A 19,974-nucleotide genomic window follows, 5' to 3' on the forward strand; every position below is an offset into this window, starting at 1 on the left:
TATCCATTTTTTTATAGCCTTTTTGAACATTTTCTCGTTACTAATTGTTTTAATAGATAGTGGAAGTAGGTTATACATTTTAATTAAATAATACAATATAAGCAATGAGTTTACTTCACTTTTAAAATGTTAGTTAATTTACTCCACCTGCAATGGGATCAATTTAACATTATATTGCTGAACTTAATCATGATATATAAAACCTTCAGTTTCTGCATCATAATTGCATAATTATTTAACAGAAGTATGACAGACGGGACATGTTTGCCTCAGCACTACTTCTTGCTGTGCTACAGTGAAGTTACAAGTTCGGCAAGTCCACGCGGAGTGAGGGTCTCGTATCGAGAGACCAGTTAGAACGCAGCCAGGAAAATCTGCGCCGCAATTCAGACACGATGTAGACCTGAAATAAATAAAATTATATAAATTCTTCATGATAATATATTACATATGATTACTGGCCCAGTTACATTTTTTTGCATGTGTCTATGTGGTAATAAATTAAATTAATGATAATCCTAATTTAAATGTGAATGTTTATGATTTAATTATTAACATTTAAGTTGTACAATAAAACCCCCGTTTTTCTTTTTTCTAGGGAGCAACAAAAAAAGTGTAAAACTGAGGAAATGAAAAATGTATGGGAAAAATTAAATTACATAAAAATGTATTTATTGTACTAATACTTTACTAAAAATACTGCAGAAAAATACTAAAAAGTGCCATAATTGGGGATTATTCATATTTAACTATAATTTAATTTAAAATATTTTGTATTTTTACAATCAATACTGTAATGTGTTTTTATTATTGAATTTAAAAAAAAAACATGTTATAATTTATAAAACGCCAAAATAAAAATTTTCATTTGCATAAAATACATACAATGGTTTTTCCTTTAAATATTGGGAAATTTTATTTATATGGTATCACTTTTGTAAGTATGGTATCACAGAATTTCAACTATCATTTACATCTTGGCAAAAATGTTTCACACTTTTATGATAACTGTTTAAATATCTTATTTTCACATTATGTTTATAACTTCAAATAATATTTCTATTGCCAAATTTTTAAACTTTCTGCATTGTCATTTATTGATGTAAAGATTTTATTCTTCCTAAACATGTGTCAACTGCATGTCACAATTGAGTGAAATGTCAAATTTAGACACTTAAACAAAACGGACAATTACACTGCACCTACTTTGAATTTGGTTTGAGACAATAATTTACACATTTTTTTATTTGCCTCGATTTTATTCTCTATTCACGCGGCAGCGTGCGGCTCGATGTCTTTTGGCAGATTAAATGAGTTTTGAAAACTTTTCAACGTAAAATCGGGGTTGTGAAAAACCCAAAAACCTTAATTGGGGGGGATATTTGAATGAGAATATATAGAAAAAAAAGGGACCTTTACATTTCAGCGTAAAAATAAAAGTAACATTTTAAATAAATTTACTGAGCAAATATCATGAATATCACTCATTTAATTAATTTATTAAGTTCTTTTTTACGTATGTATAGACATTATTCTATTACCAACATGATAAAATGTGTGGTACCTAGAATTTTCAAAGTTCTTTGTCTAATATCTATCGATGTTTAAATGCGTTTTTTTTATATTCCTAGAAATTCAAAGTTTCTAGAAACACACAGGACTTTAAAAAAATTAGTTTTATTAATAAAGATTTTATATATTTTAATGTATCATTCAAGTGCAAGTACAAATGTATCAAAATATTACCATTCGGACACCATTGTATGACAAGCAGTACATTCTGCGCGGTTTACTTTTGGATCTACGGGAGAATGCTTGTTAAATATTTCCACAGCTAATTCTTCGTATGCTTCTTTTTCCTGAAAACAGAGTTATCAATCAAATTATTCTTCTAAATCAGAGACCCGTCTAGTACATATTTTTGTTTTACACGAATAATGCAAAAGGTCCATCTTTGTATGATTTCTTCCAGTATCTTCTAGTATAAGCTTTCATGTGCTGATACGGGGTGTAATGCTGTTTTACTCATGTTTCAGTTCATGAGAAAAAGTGAAATCATATATTAAGGATACGCTTAGTAGCTGCAAAACGTGTTATAATCTTACTTCTTTTTATCATTATTATTTTATTTTTTAAAATTTCATTAATACACCAAGTTTCTTTCACAATTTTAGAAATGTGTAAATGGGGGCTAGATTTCTTACCGTCCATGTACTCTGTAGCTGCAAGACGTGCTGTTATCAAGCTCCTATCTGTTATAATTTAAATTTATCTTAATTGGAAACGTGGAACTAGAATCCCAACCGTCCATGCGCTCTATAGCTGCAAGACAGGCTGGGATATTTATTTATTGTACAGCGCCCCCTTGAGGTGATTTTCACAAAAATTGCGCTATATAAATTATCCAACTATATATATATATATATATAATGCTTACGTCGTATTTTGTCGCCGTTGAGGAGAGATGGTAATGCAAAACAACAAGTTGAAAAGTTAAAAAGTTGTTCAAATTTTTATGCGATATGTGTTCACTCTTTTTACTAAATATCTGCCCTCGTCACTAAATATTATCTCTAACAAGATTACATTTATTATTTTCTAACAAAATTAAGAGTCACGAGAATATTTTTTTATTCCGTTAAATTTAATATTTACATTTATGAATTTGTAATTGTATCAAAATAGTTATTATATATTTTTTTACATTGAGAAAATAAGTTCACCATCATAAATCTATTTAAATTACCGGCAGAGATTCAAGTTGCACAAAGGCTTCGGAGCAAGTTGCGAAGGCTCTCGCATTGGCCGCATTCAGCGCTAGGGCTGTGAGGGCGGGAGCCGCCTTGGGCGGCGCGGGGCGCCGAGAGCGGAGCCTCAGGGCTGCGGGAAGGGAGCCCCCTTGGGCTAGAGACAGCCAGTGCCAGGAGCCTGCTTTGCTGAAGGCGTTTGATGCTGATGTGATGTCTGGGAAAAAATAAATGGATCCATTTCAAATGGAAAATTTATTATTTATAAAATAAAAAAAATCAGTGGCCTTGCCAGAAAATATAGAATTCGGAATTGTTCAAATGTTTGTAGACAAGGACTGGATTTCAATCCCTAGGAAGTTATTAAGATTAAAATATATTACAACAGAAATGGAAAAAAAAAATAGACGCATTTACAGGGCTTATGGCATGTCATTCAAACCAGCCAATGAAGGTCATAAGCTCAGTAAATGCCAAGATTTCTATATCCCTTTCTTCAAAATGTTCTTCATCTCTGTTGTAGCATGTTAATTTATTATTATCATTATATAATTCAATTCATGCTTACCGCCAGAACTTTGGTATAAATGTCCCGCTAATACATAAAGCTTCTTCATTTTTACAGGGGAAATTCTGTCTACATCTTCCGAGTCAGCCAACTATAAGAAAGCAATATAACAATAATCAATAATAATTAGACCCCTGAAGCAAAAGTGCTTTTTTCCCAACATTTTAAGACATTGCACTTGGTAAAGCGAAAGTATAGTACAGTAAAACTCCGATTATCCGGATTAATGAGTGCCAGATTTTATGTATTGCTAAGTTTCTTGAAAATGTATGAAAAAAATAACAACTTATATTTTGATGAAAACAAACTACTTTGAACAACGTCACTAGTTCATATAAATCAACTAAGAGAGCCGTGAAAGATATACGGTTTACTTACCGTCAATGGACCAATTGGCAGAACTGACTGAGAATAAGCGGAAGAGAACTGACGTCACATGCACAGTAATTTCAGAAATACAAAACTTAAAATAATCAAAACACTAATAATACAATTCATAAAAAATTCTAAAAATTTTTTTGGCTTTATTTAATTTGAAAAAATATTTTTAAAAACCACTGAACTCCCTTCCCTCATCATACAATTAAATTCAAATTAAAAACTTCCCCTTTTTTTATTTCCTGATAAAGATCTGGATATTTGACAATCCGGATGACTGGAGTTCGGATAAACGGAGTCCTAATGTATAATATATTGAGTCAGACGCTGCGCTCTTAATAATTAACAGACAAACTATCACGCCGGTTCCGCATAGGTGTGGGCAGACAGGATAGAATGCCACTTTATTCTGTCTTTGCATAAAAACCTTGCGTCCTCTACATTCATATGTATCATGCATGCACAACTATTATTCCGGCTTTTGACATGTCCATCTTCAAGTATTTCTTGAATTTGGTTATGCCATGTCTTCCTTGGTTTTGCATCCATCAACATTCACATTGCAAATCCTTTTAGCCATTCTTTCGCTGTCCATTTTCTCTACATGTCCAAACCGACACGGTACTCCTTTCTCGATTTTGTTGATAATGATCGCCGCAGCTTTACACAATGCACGTATCCCCACATAGTTTTATCACATATGACAGCATTCAGCCAACTAATCTCATTACTGAAACAATTGATACAATATTTTTAAAACATGAAGCATAGCATTATAACAGTCCAAAAACTGCTTACGCGCATCTCACTGAAGCCGACTAAACAACTCATAATTAGTAGTTTTACTTTTTGGCTATTAAGTACTCTGTAGACGTCGCTTAGTACGCAACTACCTATTTAAATTCAACTATGCCGTGTTGTGTCGTTTGTAAGTGTCAAAATACTGCTGGGATCGAATCCACAAGTAATATTATTTTACCATCTGTCAGATTGTTAAATAAAATAAAGCGGACATTTTGTTAGTATTGCCAGGGTAGTTGAATTTTTTATCCGGTTTTCGATTAATACGCCTTAGTATAATATTAAACGGTATTAATTTACTTAATTACAAAATGAAAATTAAATTATTTTTTACATTTGCCTAATAAAATTTTGTGTTTTTTTTATAGTCCAGTCAGTAAAATAGTTTTTGTGGTAAAATATAACATAACACAATATTATCTTATATTTGTGTGTATTGTTCAAGGTCTGGCAACATTACGCGGCCACTTCACGCGGAGGGAGGGATGTCGGGGTAGAGGGGGGACTTTTGGACACAGTATAATGTATACAAACGTGGTTTTACGCGCCTTCTGGTATATTATAATTCTATGACATGAACATTGTAAAAGAATGATAACTCACCCTCATTATGACAGAAGCAGCTTGAGAAAACTGTCCCGTTTCTTTCAATTGAAGAGCAGCGGCAAGTGTTGGTTGTTCGCCATTAATTGCATCATTTTCAACACGTGTTTTGGCTTCCTAAAATAAATTAATCAAAATCAAAAATATTTTTTTGAAAGATAAATAGATAGTGATTTAAATATTATATACATTACAATACCATAAATCACAAAATGTAATAGATGCATTTGACATAAAATAAAGCAAAACATATCCTTATATACATAAACATATTCTTATTTTATTTACATTTTTTAGATCTTAATTTTAATAGGTACTTTGAATTTTTTTACGATTTTTATTTTTTCTGTAGATATGAATTAAAATTTTGGATTTACTTTGTTTTATTTTTTATCTTGTTTTGATTACATTTATGAGCACCCACTATTTATTTGTGTTTAATTTTTTTTCTTATATTAAAAATATATTCAAGTAAATTGCTATTCTTTAATTTTAATTGTATTATTTTACTCTATTTTCTTACATAAAAAAAAAAAAAATATTTCTTTAAACCATTTTTTATGTTTATTATTTTATATGTATACAGTATTATGTCTGTACTTTTTTTATTTGGTTATTAATTAAAACTAATGTCTGAGCACCCGATGACAAACTATTATTGAATAGTTTATCGGGACAAAATATACATATTTTAATACTTTGTTTTCTTTATAATGTATTAATATTGTAATAATGTATATATTTTATTGAATAAAGACTCTATGAAAAAAAAATATATATACATATATATTTGTACATACTAGGCAGATTTGTAAAAACTTTGTCAATTATAATTCTTAAGAGAAAATATTAAACATTATTTTAGTTTACCTTAGGAGGTGCAGTGGACTTTTTTGGGCTTGAAATTGTAAGGTTGGCCAAAGCTTCATGATCTTCCAAAGCCACGTGGCACTTTATAACTCCATCTTGATGATGTGCTAAAGTATAATACTCCCGAGCACTTGACCTGAAAACCATATAAATGAAACATACCTATCTAACAAGGTTGAACTGTTATTATTTCCCACTTACAAATGAATAAATATTTTTTTCACAAAATAGAAAGTTTATGTTGGGATATCATATACGAGGTTCTAGATTTGTTTCCTGATAAGATCAAATTAAAATATTTATTTAAATAAATTTTTCATGGTGATAAATGATCATTTTTTTCGGTACACTTATTTCCATATAAAAATTTCAGATACAGCATAGGACAGCGGTTTCCAACCTTTTTTATACCTTTATAGGTATCTACAAATGAATCAAATTGCATATCGTAACGTAATATAGAGAAACGTAACGCCGGCCTCGTAGCGAAATTTTCAGAGCGTTTATCCACCATGCAAGAGGTCTGAAATTCGATTCCCGACATGGTTGGCATGAAATATTTATTTTAAAAAAGGTGTTTTTACCCTAGAATATTTCATAATACTTGGACTGGCACCTGAAGTGTAAGACTGATCATCTTACCTTTGTATAACAAAAATAATCGAGGTACGCTGCGATTGGTGTACCAATGCAGCCCCCTATGCACCATTAGGTGAAAGGAAATGATTATGATGAACGTAATAGTATTTTTTTTTGTGAATTATGTTCATTTTTATACATAGGTACATTAACTTCCTATTTATTTCATTTTATTGTTATTTAAAATGTGTCTATATTATTGTATCTTTTATTAAATAGATCTATCTATTTAATAAAATATACAATAAACAACATCTATGTCTTTAATGTGCAAATTAAAAAAAAAACAATGTATATGTTCTATAACAAATAGAAATTAATATTACGTTTACATTGTATTATAATATTATGTACTTACCTGCTTTTAACCTTCAAACTGTTTTTTTTTACATCACGAATGCATATTTGTTTATCAAAATTTTAATTTTTAAGCGTCCAAAAATGACAATGAACGGGGGGACCAAACGACCCCAGCGCCTACTTGTATATGGCGTCAGGAGAATAAAACGCTGGAAGTGTTTATGACCGTGCAATAATTTATTCATGTTTTCGCATACACTTATTTTACTCATTCATGTATTTTATTGATTTTCGTTAGTTTGCCGAATGCTTATGTATTAGGGGATTCGAATTCCCCCCTTCGGTCCGGCTAGGTTAACACTGTTCTATCTTTTGTTTCTTTACACTGTATTTTTAAAATTTTATGTTTTATATAACTCTTGTTTTATATAACTTGTGTGTATGTAATGGCCTAATGAACAATTAATAAAATAAAATATACAAGGTAGGGAGGCGCAGTTTTTTTTTCAGTAGTAGCATGAAGGTTGAAAACCCCTGGCATATATATAAAATATCAAAAATATAATACCGAGGCTTTACTGACAGAATGCATTAAGTCATTAAAACAAGTTCCGAGATAATCGTTGACCTCGCTCTTTCATGACATTGGTCGTAGGGAGTCAGAAAAGTTGATGCATGCCACGGATTGGAGAACCTTACTGGATGTCAAAAATAAAATATAAAAAATAAGGAATAATTTAAAAAAAATATATTTATAGATGCCAACCATGAAGTTTCGCATAAATAAATTGTCTATGTTTTTATGAATGTATGTATGTGTATGCGCATGGGTGTATGTACGTGTGTGTGTATTTACATGTGTATATATGTGTATATTTATATATATGTGTGTATATATGTGTATGTCTGTATGTATATGAATCAAAATGTGTATCCGAATAAGTTTATATTTTGTTTGTCTGTGCTCTATATTAATTTGTTAACTATTATAATATATTAAAATGTAATTGCCTAGCTTGGAACGGGGTATGTACCCTTGTTAGCCGGGCAAAGTGAACATGGAATTGTATTTTGATAAAGAGTGTGAATAAATAAATAAATTGCATTTAAAGCTTTTTTATTCTTTCAACGCATTATTTTTCCCACAATTTTCATTTATTAAATTTTTTTAAAGCTTTGAAATAGTAATCTTTATTCTAGGCATAGCATAAAATTGGATTATTTTTAATAAATAAAGACTGTTGGCTTAATTCATTCTGTCAGTATAGCCCGATATGTACATGCATAAGGTTTGAGAATGTACCAGTTTTGTCTATCCCAGTAGTAATCGCCAATATTCCTGTACGCTTCCTTCAACTGTTCATCTGTTGTGTTAGTAGACATCTTAAGCAATTCAACAACTCGAAACCAGTGCCCCAATCTCTGTCTCAAATTAATTGCCAGATCCCTAAAAGAAAAAAAAAACACATAATATAAGTCAAGTAAAAGGATGCTAATTATTAAAATATAATAATAATTGTCGCCCTTATGGCGACCACGCATGATTCTCAAATTCTTTTTTCCACAAGCTTATACGAGATATTTATTTATTTTATTTATTTTTATTTTATTTATTTGGATAACCAACAGCTTTAATTATCTCATATTTATATAACAAAACAAATAACAAATAAGCCAATTACAGGTTTTCACAAGTAGCATCACAGTAAGTTAAAAAAGATTCTCGAACATAAAATGAATAGTAATTAAATGTAAATTTAAAAGAAAAGAAAAAAATACTACGAGTTATTTCGAAAGCAAACGCCGTACGTTATTAAGATTATTTGCAAATAAATCTATGTTAAATGATTTATTTATTACATTAAAATTATTAAAAGTTCGCCATAAATACGAATTTTGCCTATAATTAGATGAAACAAGAGATATGTGAAGAAGAGGGTTATTTCTTAAAACTTTGGAAGGAACATTGATAGAAAGTTTGCAAAGTAGTTCAGGACAGTCAATTGAACCAGAGGCAATTTTAAGTAAATAAATTATATCCGCTATTTCACGACGTTTTTGCAGAGGCAGTAGGTGATGTTTTTTACATTTATTTAACCCTTTCCCCGTATTTCAAATTCAAATATTTTATTTGACGTATTTTATTAATAAGTTTATTTTACATATATTATTGATTAGTTTAAATACTTCTAAAAAATATTATCAAACATTATTAATAATCAAACAACCTTTCAATATAGGCCGTTATACGATGTTCCATTCTCCAAACTCATACCCCTCCCTTCATCCCTAATTTCTCCCACAACATAAAATATTTTCATAAACTAGTCAGTGCATGTAACGGTTGCTTATTAAAATGCATTTAGTGTTGGCTTTATATTTTTGTGGAACAACTATGGTGAAGGTGTATAGTGGGTTTTGCATGTTGGTTTAGCAAAAAACTTCAGCCCTACGAGAAATTTCATACAATAAATGTTTTCTTGCACGCGGTAAAAATTTGAGCATTAAATAGCACGGCAAAGCTTCCTGAAAATGTATGAAGGATTTTTTTTTTTTTTTAATAAAAATGAACTACTTTGAACGACGTCACTAGTTCATATGAATCAACCAATGATAAGAGAGTTATGGAAGATTTCCGGTTTGCTTGCCGTCAGAATAACTGATAGAGAATAAGCGGAAGAGAACCTCTGACGTCACACGCGGAGTTATTTCAGAATTACAAAACTTTAAAAAATCATAGCGCTGATTTATAAAAAATTATATGGGTTTAGTTTAATAGTCTATCAACAAATAAAAAAATATTAAAAAACCACTGAACTTCCTCATTGGTGTCCTGACGAAGAGACGGGTACGTCTCAAAACCGGTAGACATTAAAAAGTCGGTAGGCGATTATTTACAAATATTTGATAACATTTAGTAAAATGTTTGACCACAAAGTGAATGCTTTAAATATTAATAATATTAATTTTTTATTTTGGGTTTTCACTGATGCAGAATTTATGAAAAATATTTTTTTATACATTAAATCTTAACTACTTTAATTATTTTGTCTCTTACTAAGTATGGCTGCATTGAAAAATGATCAGGTTTACCTTCTATCTTCCTGTAAGTAAATTTTCTCTGCCTCGTCAAATTGCTTGAAGCAGGCCAGGACCTCAGCAGAGCGAAGGGCAGTCCCTCTTAAGGCAGCTAACCTCTTCACTAACTGGATGCCCGGATAGTCACCACAGTGTACATAGGCTGTCTCCGCTGTCAGGAGATCTAGTTTACGCAAAGCTGCTTCCGCAAGGAGCCGCCTACAAGTTTAATAGAATGATAACGCAGGCAGTCATCGACTTAAAACTACAGTCAGTTCCGATAAACACGTTGTAAGTAGGTCTGGTCTTATGTCGGCTTATGGAATCCAATGGTTTATTATTTTTTGAGATTGTCTTTGTTTTCTATTTATTTAATTAATCACATTTACAAAAAATGTATCCCTAACTCTATGAGCCCAAGAGCCCTGTGTTGAGTTGGGATACAACATAATGGAAAGTGGAAGCATGCACATTATTAAAGAATAATAAAAATAAAAATTATTATATGAACATAAATTTTAATAATCATCTGGACAACACACCTAATAATATATAAATCTATGCAATGTCTCGCAGCAGTCTCCTGCAATGGTCTCTTCCCTTAGACAAAATCCAAACTTGTATACTTCTCCTGAAAATGGCTTTCGTTGTTTCGTTTTGGAGAAATTAATATGTTTATCCAGGACACTGAGCACTCTTGGGGCCATAAAAGAGAAATTTCTCTGAGCGAAAGTCGTACGTGTTTTTTGGTATCAAATAATTCAAATTACAGGAAACCTCGTACGAGCATTCTGCTGAGATCTCCTCTTGTAAACGCATGACCAGAAATGTGTCAGTGAGTCCTTTAAAAAAATAGTCTAATATCCTCAATTGCACCTCAAAAAGTTAGTAAACATATAGATTTACTGTTTGTTTGTTTATATTATATGTGTGGAAAATATAAGTAAATTTACAATTACCATAATTTTGGGTGGGGGTTGTCCTTGATAAAGGCTTCCGCCTCCCGAAGACCAACCTTGTCCAAAAGCTGTCTGGTGTCCCGAAGTGACTTAACCTCCATTTTGTTCAAATGTTCCGTTGACCCTCGTTCCCCCAACTCCGATAAATTGGCACACACTATCTCCAAATCCTGTAGTAATTACGATAAGTTCATTTCAAAATGTATTTTGAAACGAACTTATTGATTATAAAACCACCTATTGAATATCCACCTATCAATATCGACCTTGCCAGGAATCGAATTTAAGATCTCGAGCAAGTTGGGTGAACACGCCAATCAATAAACTACGAGGCAGACTCGTCTAAGCCTGATTTTTTTATCTGAGAATACCCATTGAGTTTAAAACGCTCATTCAGGATTTTGGTTTTATTTTACATACAAAATGGTATTTTTCATCTGGTTATATAAACTATAAACAGTGTTAAATAAACGCTAGGTAACTAATACTGCCCTGCTAAGGCTAAAAGCAATATCTGTAATAGTATCTGCTGAATTGCAAATTTTACAGGAGATAACTGTATTATACTTGCTATATTGAATAGGCTATGGAATATCTATTACAAAAAAAGAAAATGCAAAATGTTTTTTTCAGTTCTGATTTTTAGGCAAAGCGGGGCAGAATACATCCGTTACCGTTTTACATGGTTTCAAATAATGGGATGAAATTATTTTTTTGGACATTAACTTTTTTTTGACAATGCATATTTTTTTCTTTTAAGCGTCAACTTATAAATTCTATAAGATACATATCATTTCATTTGTCATGAACTAAAACATGAGTACAACAGGATTCAGCTAAAACTGCTTTACCATATTTTAAATTCTTAATTGCATTATCACAATATTCATAATAAACTTTGATTAAAACGAAAAAAATATTTTTGCTTAGGATTACGAAACCTTTTCAACCATCAAATGTGTAAAAAATATTTTTTCATTCTAAGATAAAGGTTACTTCTAAGATAAGGGTACTTACTACTCAGTAGGTGTAGCGAGTATGGTAGTAATTGTGAGTAATTATTTTTAGTAACTTTTAACTTTAAAGTAACTTTTAAAAATAAAATTAAGATACAATAAACAATAATGAAATTTTCTTTTTTGATATCCTGAAACGATTTTTACACAAGAAAACCTATCCACCATTATTCTTTATTTTAGCATACATTTTTGCATATTATTGCAGTCTGGTGTACTCTTTTTCTAGATCATTTATCTGTTCTTGAACGGGAGCTGTCCTCTTAGGAAGTGGAGCGCTAGCTATCTTTCCATATTTTAGGCTGTCTTCCTGGCAGGCAATGTCCCCCAGGTATGTTGTAGGCAATCATTTGTACTATCCCCCTTTTACATGCATGGTCTCTCCAGTACCCGCCGTCTCTTCTTGGCCCATCTCACGATGTCTTTCTCTCTGAGAGTTCTTCCTGCTATTAGCATCTCAGACGTCCGAAGAAGACTTTTGGTCCTAACTGTGTCAGCCCTAGTTTCAGTACCGTATGCCATAATGAGCCTGACACAGGTTTTGTAAATTCGGACCTTGCTATCTGTGAGCAAGTACTCGTTCCGCCATTTCAGGATTCTGATGCACTGTATAAAATTAAAGTTTTATCTCAATGACGGTTTATTGTAGTGATAATAATACCTGGAAGTGACAGAGGTATCCGTGCATGGGGAGGGGCTCCTGTGGCTCGCGGCCCCTGAAGGTGTAGAGGCGTGCGCGCTCCGCAGCGGCGAGAAGGCGCGGGTTGTCAGCCGCCCACACAGCGCCCCAGACGTCTCTGCGCACTTCCACGCTCCCGCTCTCCGTAGAGCTGGTCCCCACGCTAATCAGGAATAAGCACCCGCCACTGTCTATTACGCTGAACTCGCTGCAAGAAAATGTTATATAAGAAATAACAAATTACAAAATTTATACTTGAAGCACTAACTCTGAGTTAAAATATAAATGTTATAATATGTTTTGTTAAAAATTTTCTGAATTTGCAAACCATACGATAGAAAACATCATAATTTTAACTAAGACATAAGGGTTAAAAGTTCATCATGTTGAAAATAAAATATTAAAATTAGCTAACTTAGAAATTAAAAAATCAGTGAAAAATATAATTTTTTCATATATTTTTAAGAAACTTCGCCATACTTTTATTTATCGATCAATTTTTTTCCATTATAAACAAAGATTAATGATAAAAATAATGTGACCTCACTGAGATTACCCGTGCCGAGGACAGTTAACAATATACTTTTTCAAATATATTTTTACATGAGAGAATAAACAAAGCATCCAATTTAATGCATGTTTTATATTCAATTTCTCGTAGGGCTTAACTACCTAATTGGTTTAGAACACGATTCAATTAATAATATTACGTTTTAAACATAAAATTATAAAACCATTTTTTCCATAATTGTGGTTTGAAGCCTTTGATCTGAATACAGTAGATACTATTTAAAACATGAAATTTTTACTGTAAGAAATAAAATAATTCATTTTGAAGCACATGAATACATAAACTCTATTTATATTGAATATTGAATTATTAAAAACTACAGTATTGCGAGAATGTTTGTCATTTTTTCCATAGATATTCATCTTGAGCCAGCTTGTGCTCCATATTTTTCAACAGGATAACTTACGTTGAATTACAGTTGATGGCCAACTTAAGTGGTCTATTATTCATCTTGTATGTCTTTTCACTGCTAAGGTCGGGTAAGGAGTATGAGAGGATATCTCCTGACTCTCGACCGATGAGGAGGAGACTATCAGAGCAGGCAATGCAGCAAATTGGATCTTGGGAAGTCTGAAATTCTCCGAGGCAAGGAGTGCCGTCAGAGTAGAATATTTGTTCTTTTGAAGCTGTAAATAAATAAAAAAATTATACACAGATTTTTATTCAATCGATGTATTCATTTGAATTTCGCAAAACTTTAAAATGTTACCTGCTTTAGATGGTGTAGCAAATCTCCAAAGCATAAAGCAATCTTTAGAAGCAGCTATCACAGAGTTTTTGCTATTCATACATACGTAACATATTTCCATCGGGGTAATTTTGGCTAAAACACAAAATAAAAACAGTCACAACACAAAATCATAAAGAGTTTTTTTTCTCTCATCACATAATAATTGGGTAGATACTTCACAAAATTACATTTACATCTGTTTGAGTATGTAATAAATTATTTTTTTTAACGTTTCGAGATTAAAAAAAAAAAATCTAATATGACTCAAAATCTGATTAAAACACGTTCTACGAAAACAGGACTACATACTTTACATAGGTAAAAAAAAAATTATGAGCCTTACCATCACACTGAATTCCCTGCTGATTACAAACAACTAAAGAGTGTGGAGTTGCCACTACACAATAATCATTTACGCCACTCATGTCTACTACATTCGGAATGTTGTTAAGCCATGACTGAAAAACAAAAACATAAATAAGTTTTCGATGAATTTCCATATATTTGAAATAATATTGAGTTCATAGAACACTATACCACTCAATCCTTACACAGTCTTGGCTTCTTCACACAAGATAATTCATCGTATTTGTCATTTTTTAATGAAGGTAAGTACCTACCTGGTTGGTGACAGTATCCCAAAATGTAACAGTGTGTGGGTTAGAATTATAGGCGAGAGTGTTGCCAAAGTACGCCTTCTTGTAGTCAGGTTTAACATTGGCAAAATATATGTACGAGTCCACGGCGATGGCAACACGGAGAGAGCGTCCTTCCCACACACACGCCTTAAGATTCCCCCCTGGAACCCTCAGGGTACGTAAATGCTGGAAAAATATTATTATTATTTCATGTTATTTATTGTGTATGCAATGGTGATTGGTGATTCTAAATCATTTATCTTATTTTTTATTTTAGACACTGTTTTGTGAAAAGGATTTAAATTATATTGTTATGGTATTTGTTACAATCAATTTAGTATAAAGTTTTCGCAAACCAAGTTTTGTAAAATTTCCATTGAAAACAAACGTAAAAATGGAATTTTTCAATAAACAATTCTAAATCTATGAATAATAAGTTCCATATTTTCGTTTAGAATCACCTTGATTGAATGAATTCCATATTAAAATTTGGCAAGGTATCCAAAATAAAATACTTTTATTGGATTAAATTCTACATTATTTAAAAAAAATATATACAAGAGTCTATAATGTGACGCATTTCGTCTTGTTAGGACATTATAATTATTTTATGCATTAGAAAGTTGTATATAGTAGACACAACGCTGATGATTCAAATTCGAATATATGGCTTGCACTCATTAGCGCGCAGTGTTGTTTAGGCAATCAGCAATGATAGATTACTTGATCTTTAAAAAAAAATGGTCACATCAAAATGAAAAAAACTTTTTTTTTTAAAAAAAAAAAAAAGAAATATTTGCGTTCTTATGATTTACCCAAATATTTAATTTTGAGGGCCATTTTCAACGAGTTGTAAATAACTCACTATTAGAAAATGGAATCGAGTTGGGGTAGAGTGGGATTCGAACCACGGACCTTTGGTCCGTGAGTCCGAGACACTAGCCACAGGACCACAACCCGATTTTATTTAATTATATTATATTTCAAGAGAGGAGTTAAAGACTGGATTTTCCTTAGTGGGAGGGATTTGAGTGGGAAACTCCTTGATGATTTTCCGAATGTTTGAGTTTACTCTTTACCATATTGATGTGTCATATACATGTTATTTAAAATTATTTTTAGTGTCTCTGATCCTATATTTGTGGTGATATACTCATGTGTCTGTATCAACTAATTGCTCGTTCCATCTCAACACAGGACTTTAGGACTAGGACTAGTCCCATGGAGTTCGGATTTATGTCTCAAATAATGTGCAATAAACGAACATATGTAAATAAATAAATTATTAGTAAGTACCTCTCCAAATGGTGTGAAAAATTGTACAGCATTGGAATCCTCTGCAGTTTTACCTGCTATAGCAACTACAGATCCGTTATGGTTCCAGTGACAGCTGACCGCAGTAAGACCACTGTCTATAATCACTACATCTGCAATGGCAAATCATAGTCATCAGAATAAGAGATTAAATAAGTTTGAATTTATCTTGATTTGGTTATCTATCAATCGATGGATACTTACTATCATCATTGTGGCGTTTCATAAGTTGAACTCTACCATTTTGGTAGCATATGGCGAGGGCAGGTGTTTCCGAAGAAACATGGCCGGAGTACCAGTCCATACCTACCATACGCATTGGTAACGAGGCACATTGTACTGTGACTGACATCTAAAATTATTTAATAAAATGATTAGATACTAAATGCAACAATTAACAAAATAGAAGAAAAAAAACTGGAGAATATGCGATTTGTAAAATTATTATCATTTTAGTTTTATTGGTTTCTTTATCTATAATAATAAAGTATTAAATTGTGAACTAGTAATGAAGTAATAAAACACATTAATAAAGGAGCAATAAATCTATAATCAAAGCTTTTTCTTTTCCCATGTTGTCGCAACATTTGCAACAATTTTGAAATACATAAAGATGAGGTCAGTTTTACGCTTTTTGTACCTACCAGTCCAGGGTAAAGTTTGTAAATAATTCATTAATATGTATATTACGATCCACGCATACTAATCCAACGAGCTAATTACTAAAAATATGACTACGAAAGTGCTATTATTTTCATAACTCACAGCAAAATTTCCCTGGTTATCATAGAGCTGCAGTTCTCCAGTGGACAGAGCGAAGAGTAGTAAAGAATTATCAGGAGACCACTGGACTGCGCTTAATCCTGGTCCCTTAATATCCTTTCCCCAAACGCGAGATCCATCTACCGATCCTACTATCACAGCGCCTAAAATAAATAAAAACACAACATGAAAATATATGCAGAACATTTAGGTACATAGACACCGACTTAATAAAGCCTGGAAGCCTGAGCCCCCGAACGTTATTATAAGGGATACTTTACATGCAGGGAACTATGACACGGAAGATTCAACTTGGTAGTCACTACCACATTTATATTTGTTGGCACTTGGGTTTCCCAACATCAAGTCGGCACCCCTGATAACACATAACACATAGAAAGTATTGAAAAAAAAATCTTACCGAGCCGAGAGTGGAAATTTTGGATAATATCTACTTAAATAATATTAAACCTAAATAAAAAGTATTTACAAACATTCAATAACAGTTTAAGAAAAGTGAACAACATAATATATGATGTGCATAATATTCTTACATATTTTTTGTTAACAAAATAGAAAAAAAACACTTATGTACAAACATAATAATTATGATGTTCATTTATCTATTGTTTTTATAAGTAAATAAAATTCACTAGTAAAAAGCATCTTCGGCTTGGGACATTTCAGTGAGGACACATTTATGTTATTAACATGTATGTGTTAAAATAAGAGAAATAATAACAATTATGCAAGAAGTCGTAAACTTATGACCGGTCAGTTCAATAATCAGGTTATAAGTCGTCTTACACGATCCTACAGAGTCTTCCTGTATTATTTTTTTACATTTGTCTTTGTTTTCTATGCTCTCACTATAACCGGTATATCATATCGTCATTTATCGGATTTCTCTATGTTTTTTTTAAAGGCTTTCTTTGTTTCTTGGCAAGTTCAAAGATTTTTCTTTTTGTAGACACTCAGAAGGGCTTAAAAATGGTTGGACACAATACATAGCCTCACTTAGCTGGGAGCATAACTGACCGTGGATTGCGGTCTTAAAGTTAAACAGCTGTATAAATCGTAAGTCAACGACTACCTATAATATGAAATAGACAAATTACCATCTTCATAAGCTATGCATATTTTCTGTCCATCACTACTCCACGCCATTCCACTGACTGTAGACTTGTTCCTGTTGTTAATCATTTCTTCATACCAAGAACCCTGTAATATTATTTTATTTAAGTACTCAAAACATTACACACGATAATAAATACATAGCCAATGTTAGTAAATATACTTACCAACATTTGAACCATCTCGGGTCTGAGGAGGTATCTAGGGTTCCCCGGGTATCATCTTTTTTTCAATAACTTTTTTATTAATCAACATATTGATTTCATTTTTTACATAATCTTACCCCACAATGTTGAGAATGTATTAAAATATTTTTCTGCGGAATTCTTTCATAGTTCTGTCATGAACTGCCAACAGACAGACAACAGTGAATGCCCTTGTAAAGTAAGGCTTTCAGGAGGCATCCGTAGTATATGGCCAACCGTATCGCCTCCGCTTGTTCACAGTTATCATCGGAGTTTGCTGAGTTTATTCTATTATTTACTCATTCTTTATGAAGTTAAACCTAATAGTATGTAGCTTATTATTTCCTAACATTTATGAATTTTTCTTTTCTTGCTTGGAGACAAAAAAAAGAAAAAATGAAACACAATTAGTTTGGATTTAATAATAAATAATTTGAAGTACCTTGTAAAGCATCCAAACGATGATAACTCCATGTTGATCACTGGTGGTCAGTTTCTGGTGAACTTCGTTCCATGTAGCCACTTGAAGTTGCCCGGAATGTCCTTCCAGACTGAGGTTCATAGACAAATTCCCCCCTCCCCCTAAGAGAACATTTTTAAAATTAATTTTATGATCATCTGTAGTTTTGCAGTGCCAAAATACAAGTTTATAGCCTCCTATTACGAGCGTCTTGAGGGTGCGGCAGTGGACCTAGGCTCAATAGTCTTAACCCAAGTTGCCTCTTCTTTTCAGCTGTGGGCTTCTGCCATTCTGGAAGGCTGTGATTTTTCGGGTTTATTCGGCGGATCTAAGGGACGTGGGAAGAAGTGAGAGTGCTAGCTAGCGATAGGGTTTCCTGAAGGCATCTGGTGATATTCACATGCTCCACCAAGGAGCAGATGCGTAAATGAAGAAAAAATAGACATTCTCTACAATACACACCATTGAATCCCTAATATTTCAATCAATAATGATTCCTGATTTTGTTTCTGTACATAATTTTTAATAAATAATTTAAATCCTCATACCAAATAATAAATATTTTATTTTTAAAAATCAATTAGGTAGGTACTTTCAGCAGAATGCACTTGAGGTACCTATTTTACCATTATTCTTATTTTAAATTTATAAGACAATCCAAGGAAAATGAGGGAAACACAAAATTATGCCCAAAATTTCAATGCCACCGGAATTCTAATAAATGGGTTTGAACAACTGGAAAATTTAACTTACCGGATTCTAACTTTAATACTTTAAGCATTCCTTCATCACCACCGACGGCTATATATCCAGATTGCTGATTCCATGCTAAGCAGCTCACTCCGGCATGTTTTGGAATAGCAATCTAAAAATGTTGTTTTATTTTGAATTTTGAAGTAGGGCACACATAAACATATTCCTGTGTGCTCTAATAATTATATTGCATATATACATTATTTATAAACTGTTTAACACATATTTGTCTTAACCTTAAGTTTGAATTTTGCACTGGGGAGTGTATATGAATGGAATTTTGTTTTTATTCTCTTCATAAATGTTTTTTCACGAGTCATATTATTTACCTATATTAAAAGTTAGAAATAAATTTATTTAGTGTATTCTTCCAATCAGAATCCATTTTTTAACGTATTTTGTAGAAACTAATTTTATAAATACATAAAATACAGTAAAAGTACTATGTTTGTTTCTGTAATTTGGTTTTATTACAGTTTTAATAATTTGCAATAAAAAAGTAACTGTAAATATCTCGCGCGTTGTTGTCATAGTAACGGTTAACTGTACATAAATGTAAAGTATAAAAAACATCGAGTTAAATTATTAAATAATCTTATTTTCAGTTCATTTCGAATTGAGATACGTAGGAGTTTACCTTTTTGCTCATATAAATAAACATTTTTGAGATTTTTTAAACTTCCGTTGACAAACAAAAACTTTTTGCAGCCATTTATAAATACAATGTTATTGCCAGTTACTAAAAACCAAACCACTTTGGAAAAGAAAGGTAATTTTTAAGTAAGCACT

General features: G+C 31.9%; 1 protein-coding gene across 1 annotated transcript; it reads right to left on the bottom strand.

Moving 5' to 3' along the window:
- Positions 1–39: 39 nt before the first annotated feature.
- Oseg4 (intraflagellar transport protein Oseg4) lies at positions 40–19,916 on the bottom strand. Its single transcript, XM_088241900.1, has 21 exons — positions 19,823–19,916; positions 19,186–19,297; positions 18,415–18,554; positions 17,772–17,874; positions 16,657–16,817; positions 16,096–16,243; positions 15,874–16,004; positions 14,560–14,763; positions 14,283–14,397; positions 13,919–14,032; positions 13,616–13,835; positions 12,621–12,846; positions 10,944–11,113; positions 10,000–10,203; positions 8,210–8,353; positions 5,968–6,103; positions 5,098–5,214; positions 3,316–3,406; positions 2,747–2,964; positions 1,747–1,859; positions 40–403 (listed from the first exon to the last, which is right to left on the bottom strand). Exons 1-21 carry the CDS (start codon positions 19,844–19,846, stop codon positions 232–234), a joined length of 3,063 nt encoding a protein of 1,020 aa, XP_088098026.1. The 5' UTR covers positions 19,847–19,916; the 3' UTR covers positions 40–231.
- Between the last annotated feature and the right edge of the window lie 58 nt (positions 19,917–19,974).

The sequence above is a fragment of the Micrasema longulum genome, unplaced genomic scaffold (assembly GCF_059751315.1).
Source record: "Micrasema longulum isolate JH-2025_06_02 unplaced genomic scaffold, ASM5975131v1 h1tg003147l, whole genome shotgun sequence".
NCBI lineage: Eukaryota > Metazoa > Arthropoda > Insecta > Trichoptera > Brachycentridae > Micrasema > Micrasema longulum.

Bases quoted from the DNA above. Each gene is read 5' to 3' on its own strand.
- Oseg4 (XM_088241900.1), bottom strand. From the start codon at position 19,846: ATGTTTATTTATATGAGCAAAAAG. The intron at 18,555-19,185 runs GTAAGTTAAATT...ATGTTCTCTTAG, and splicing joins AGTATTAAAGTTAGAATCCG to GGGGAGGGGGGAATTTGTCT. The intron at 10,204-10,943 runs GTAATTGTAAAT...TTAAACTTGTAG, and splicing joins AACCCCCACCCAAAATTATG to GCGGCTCCTTGCGGAAGCAG.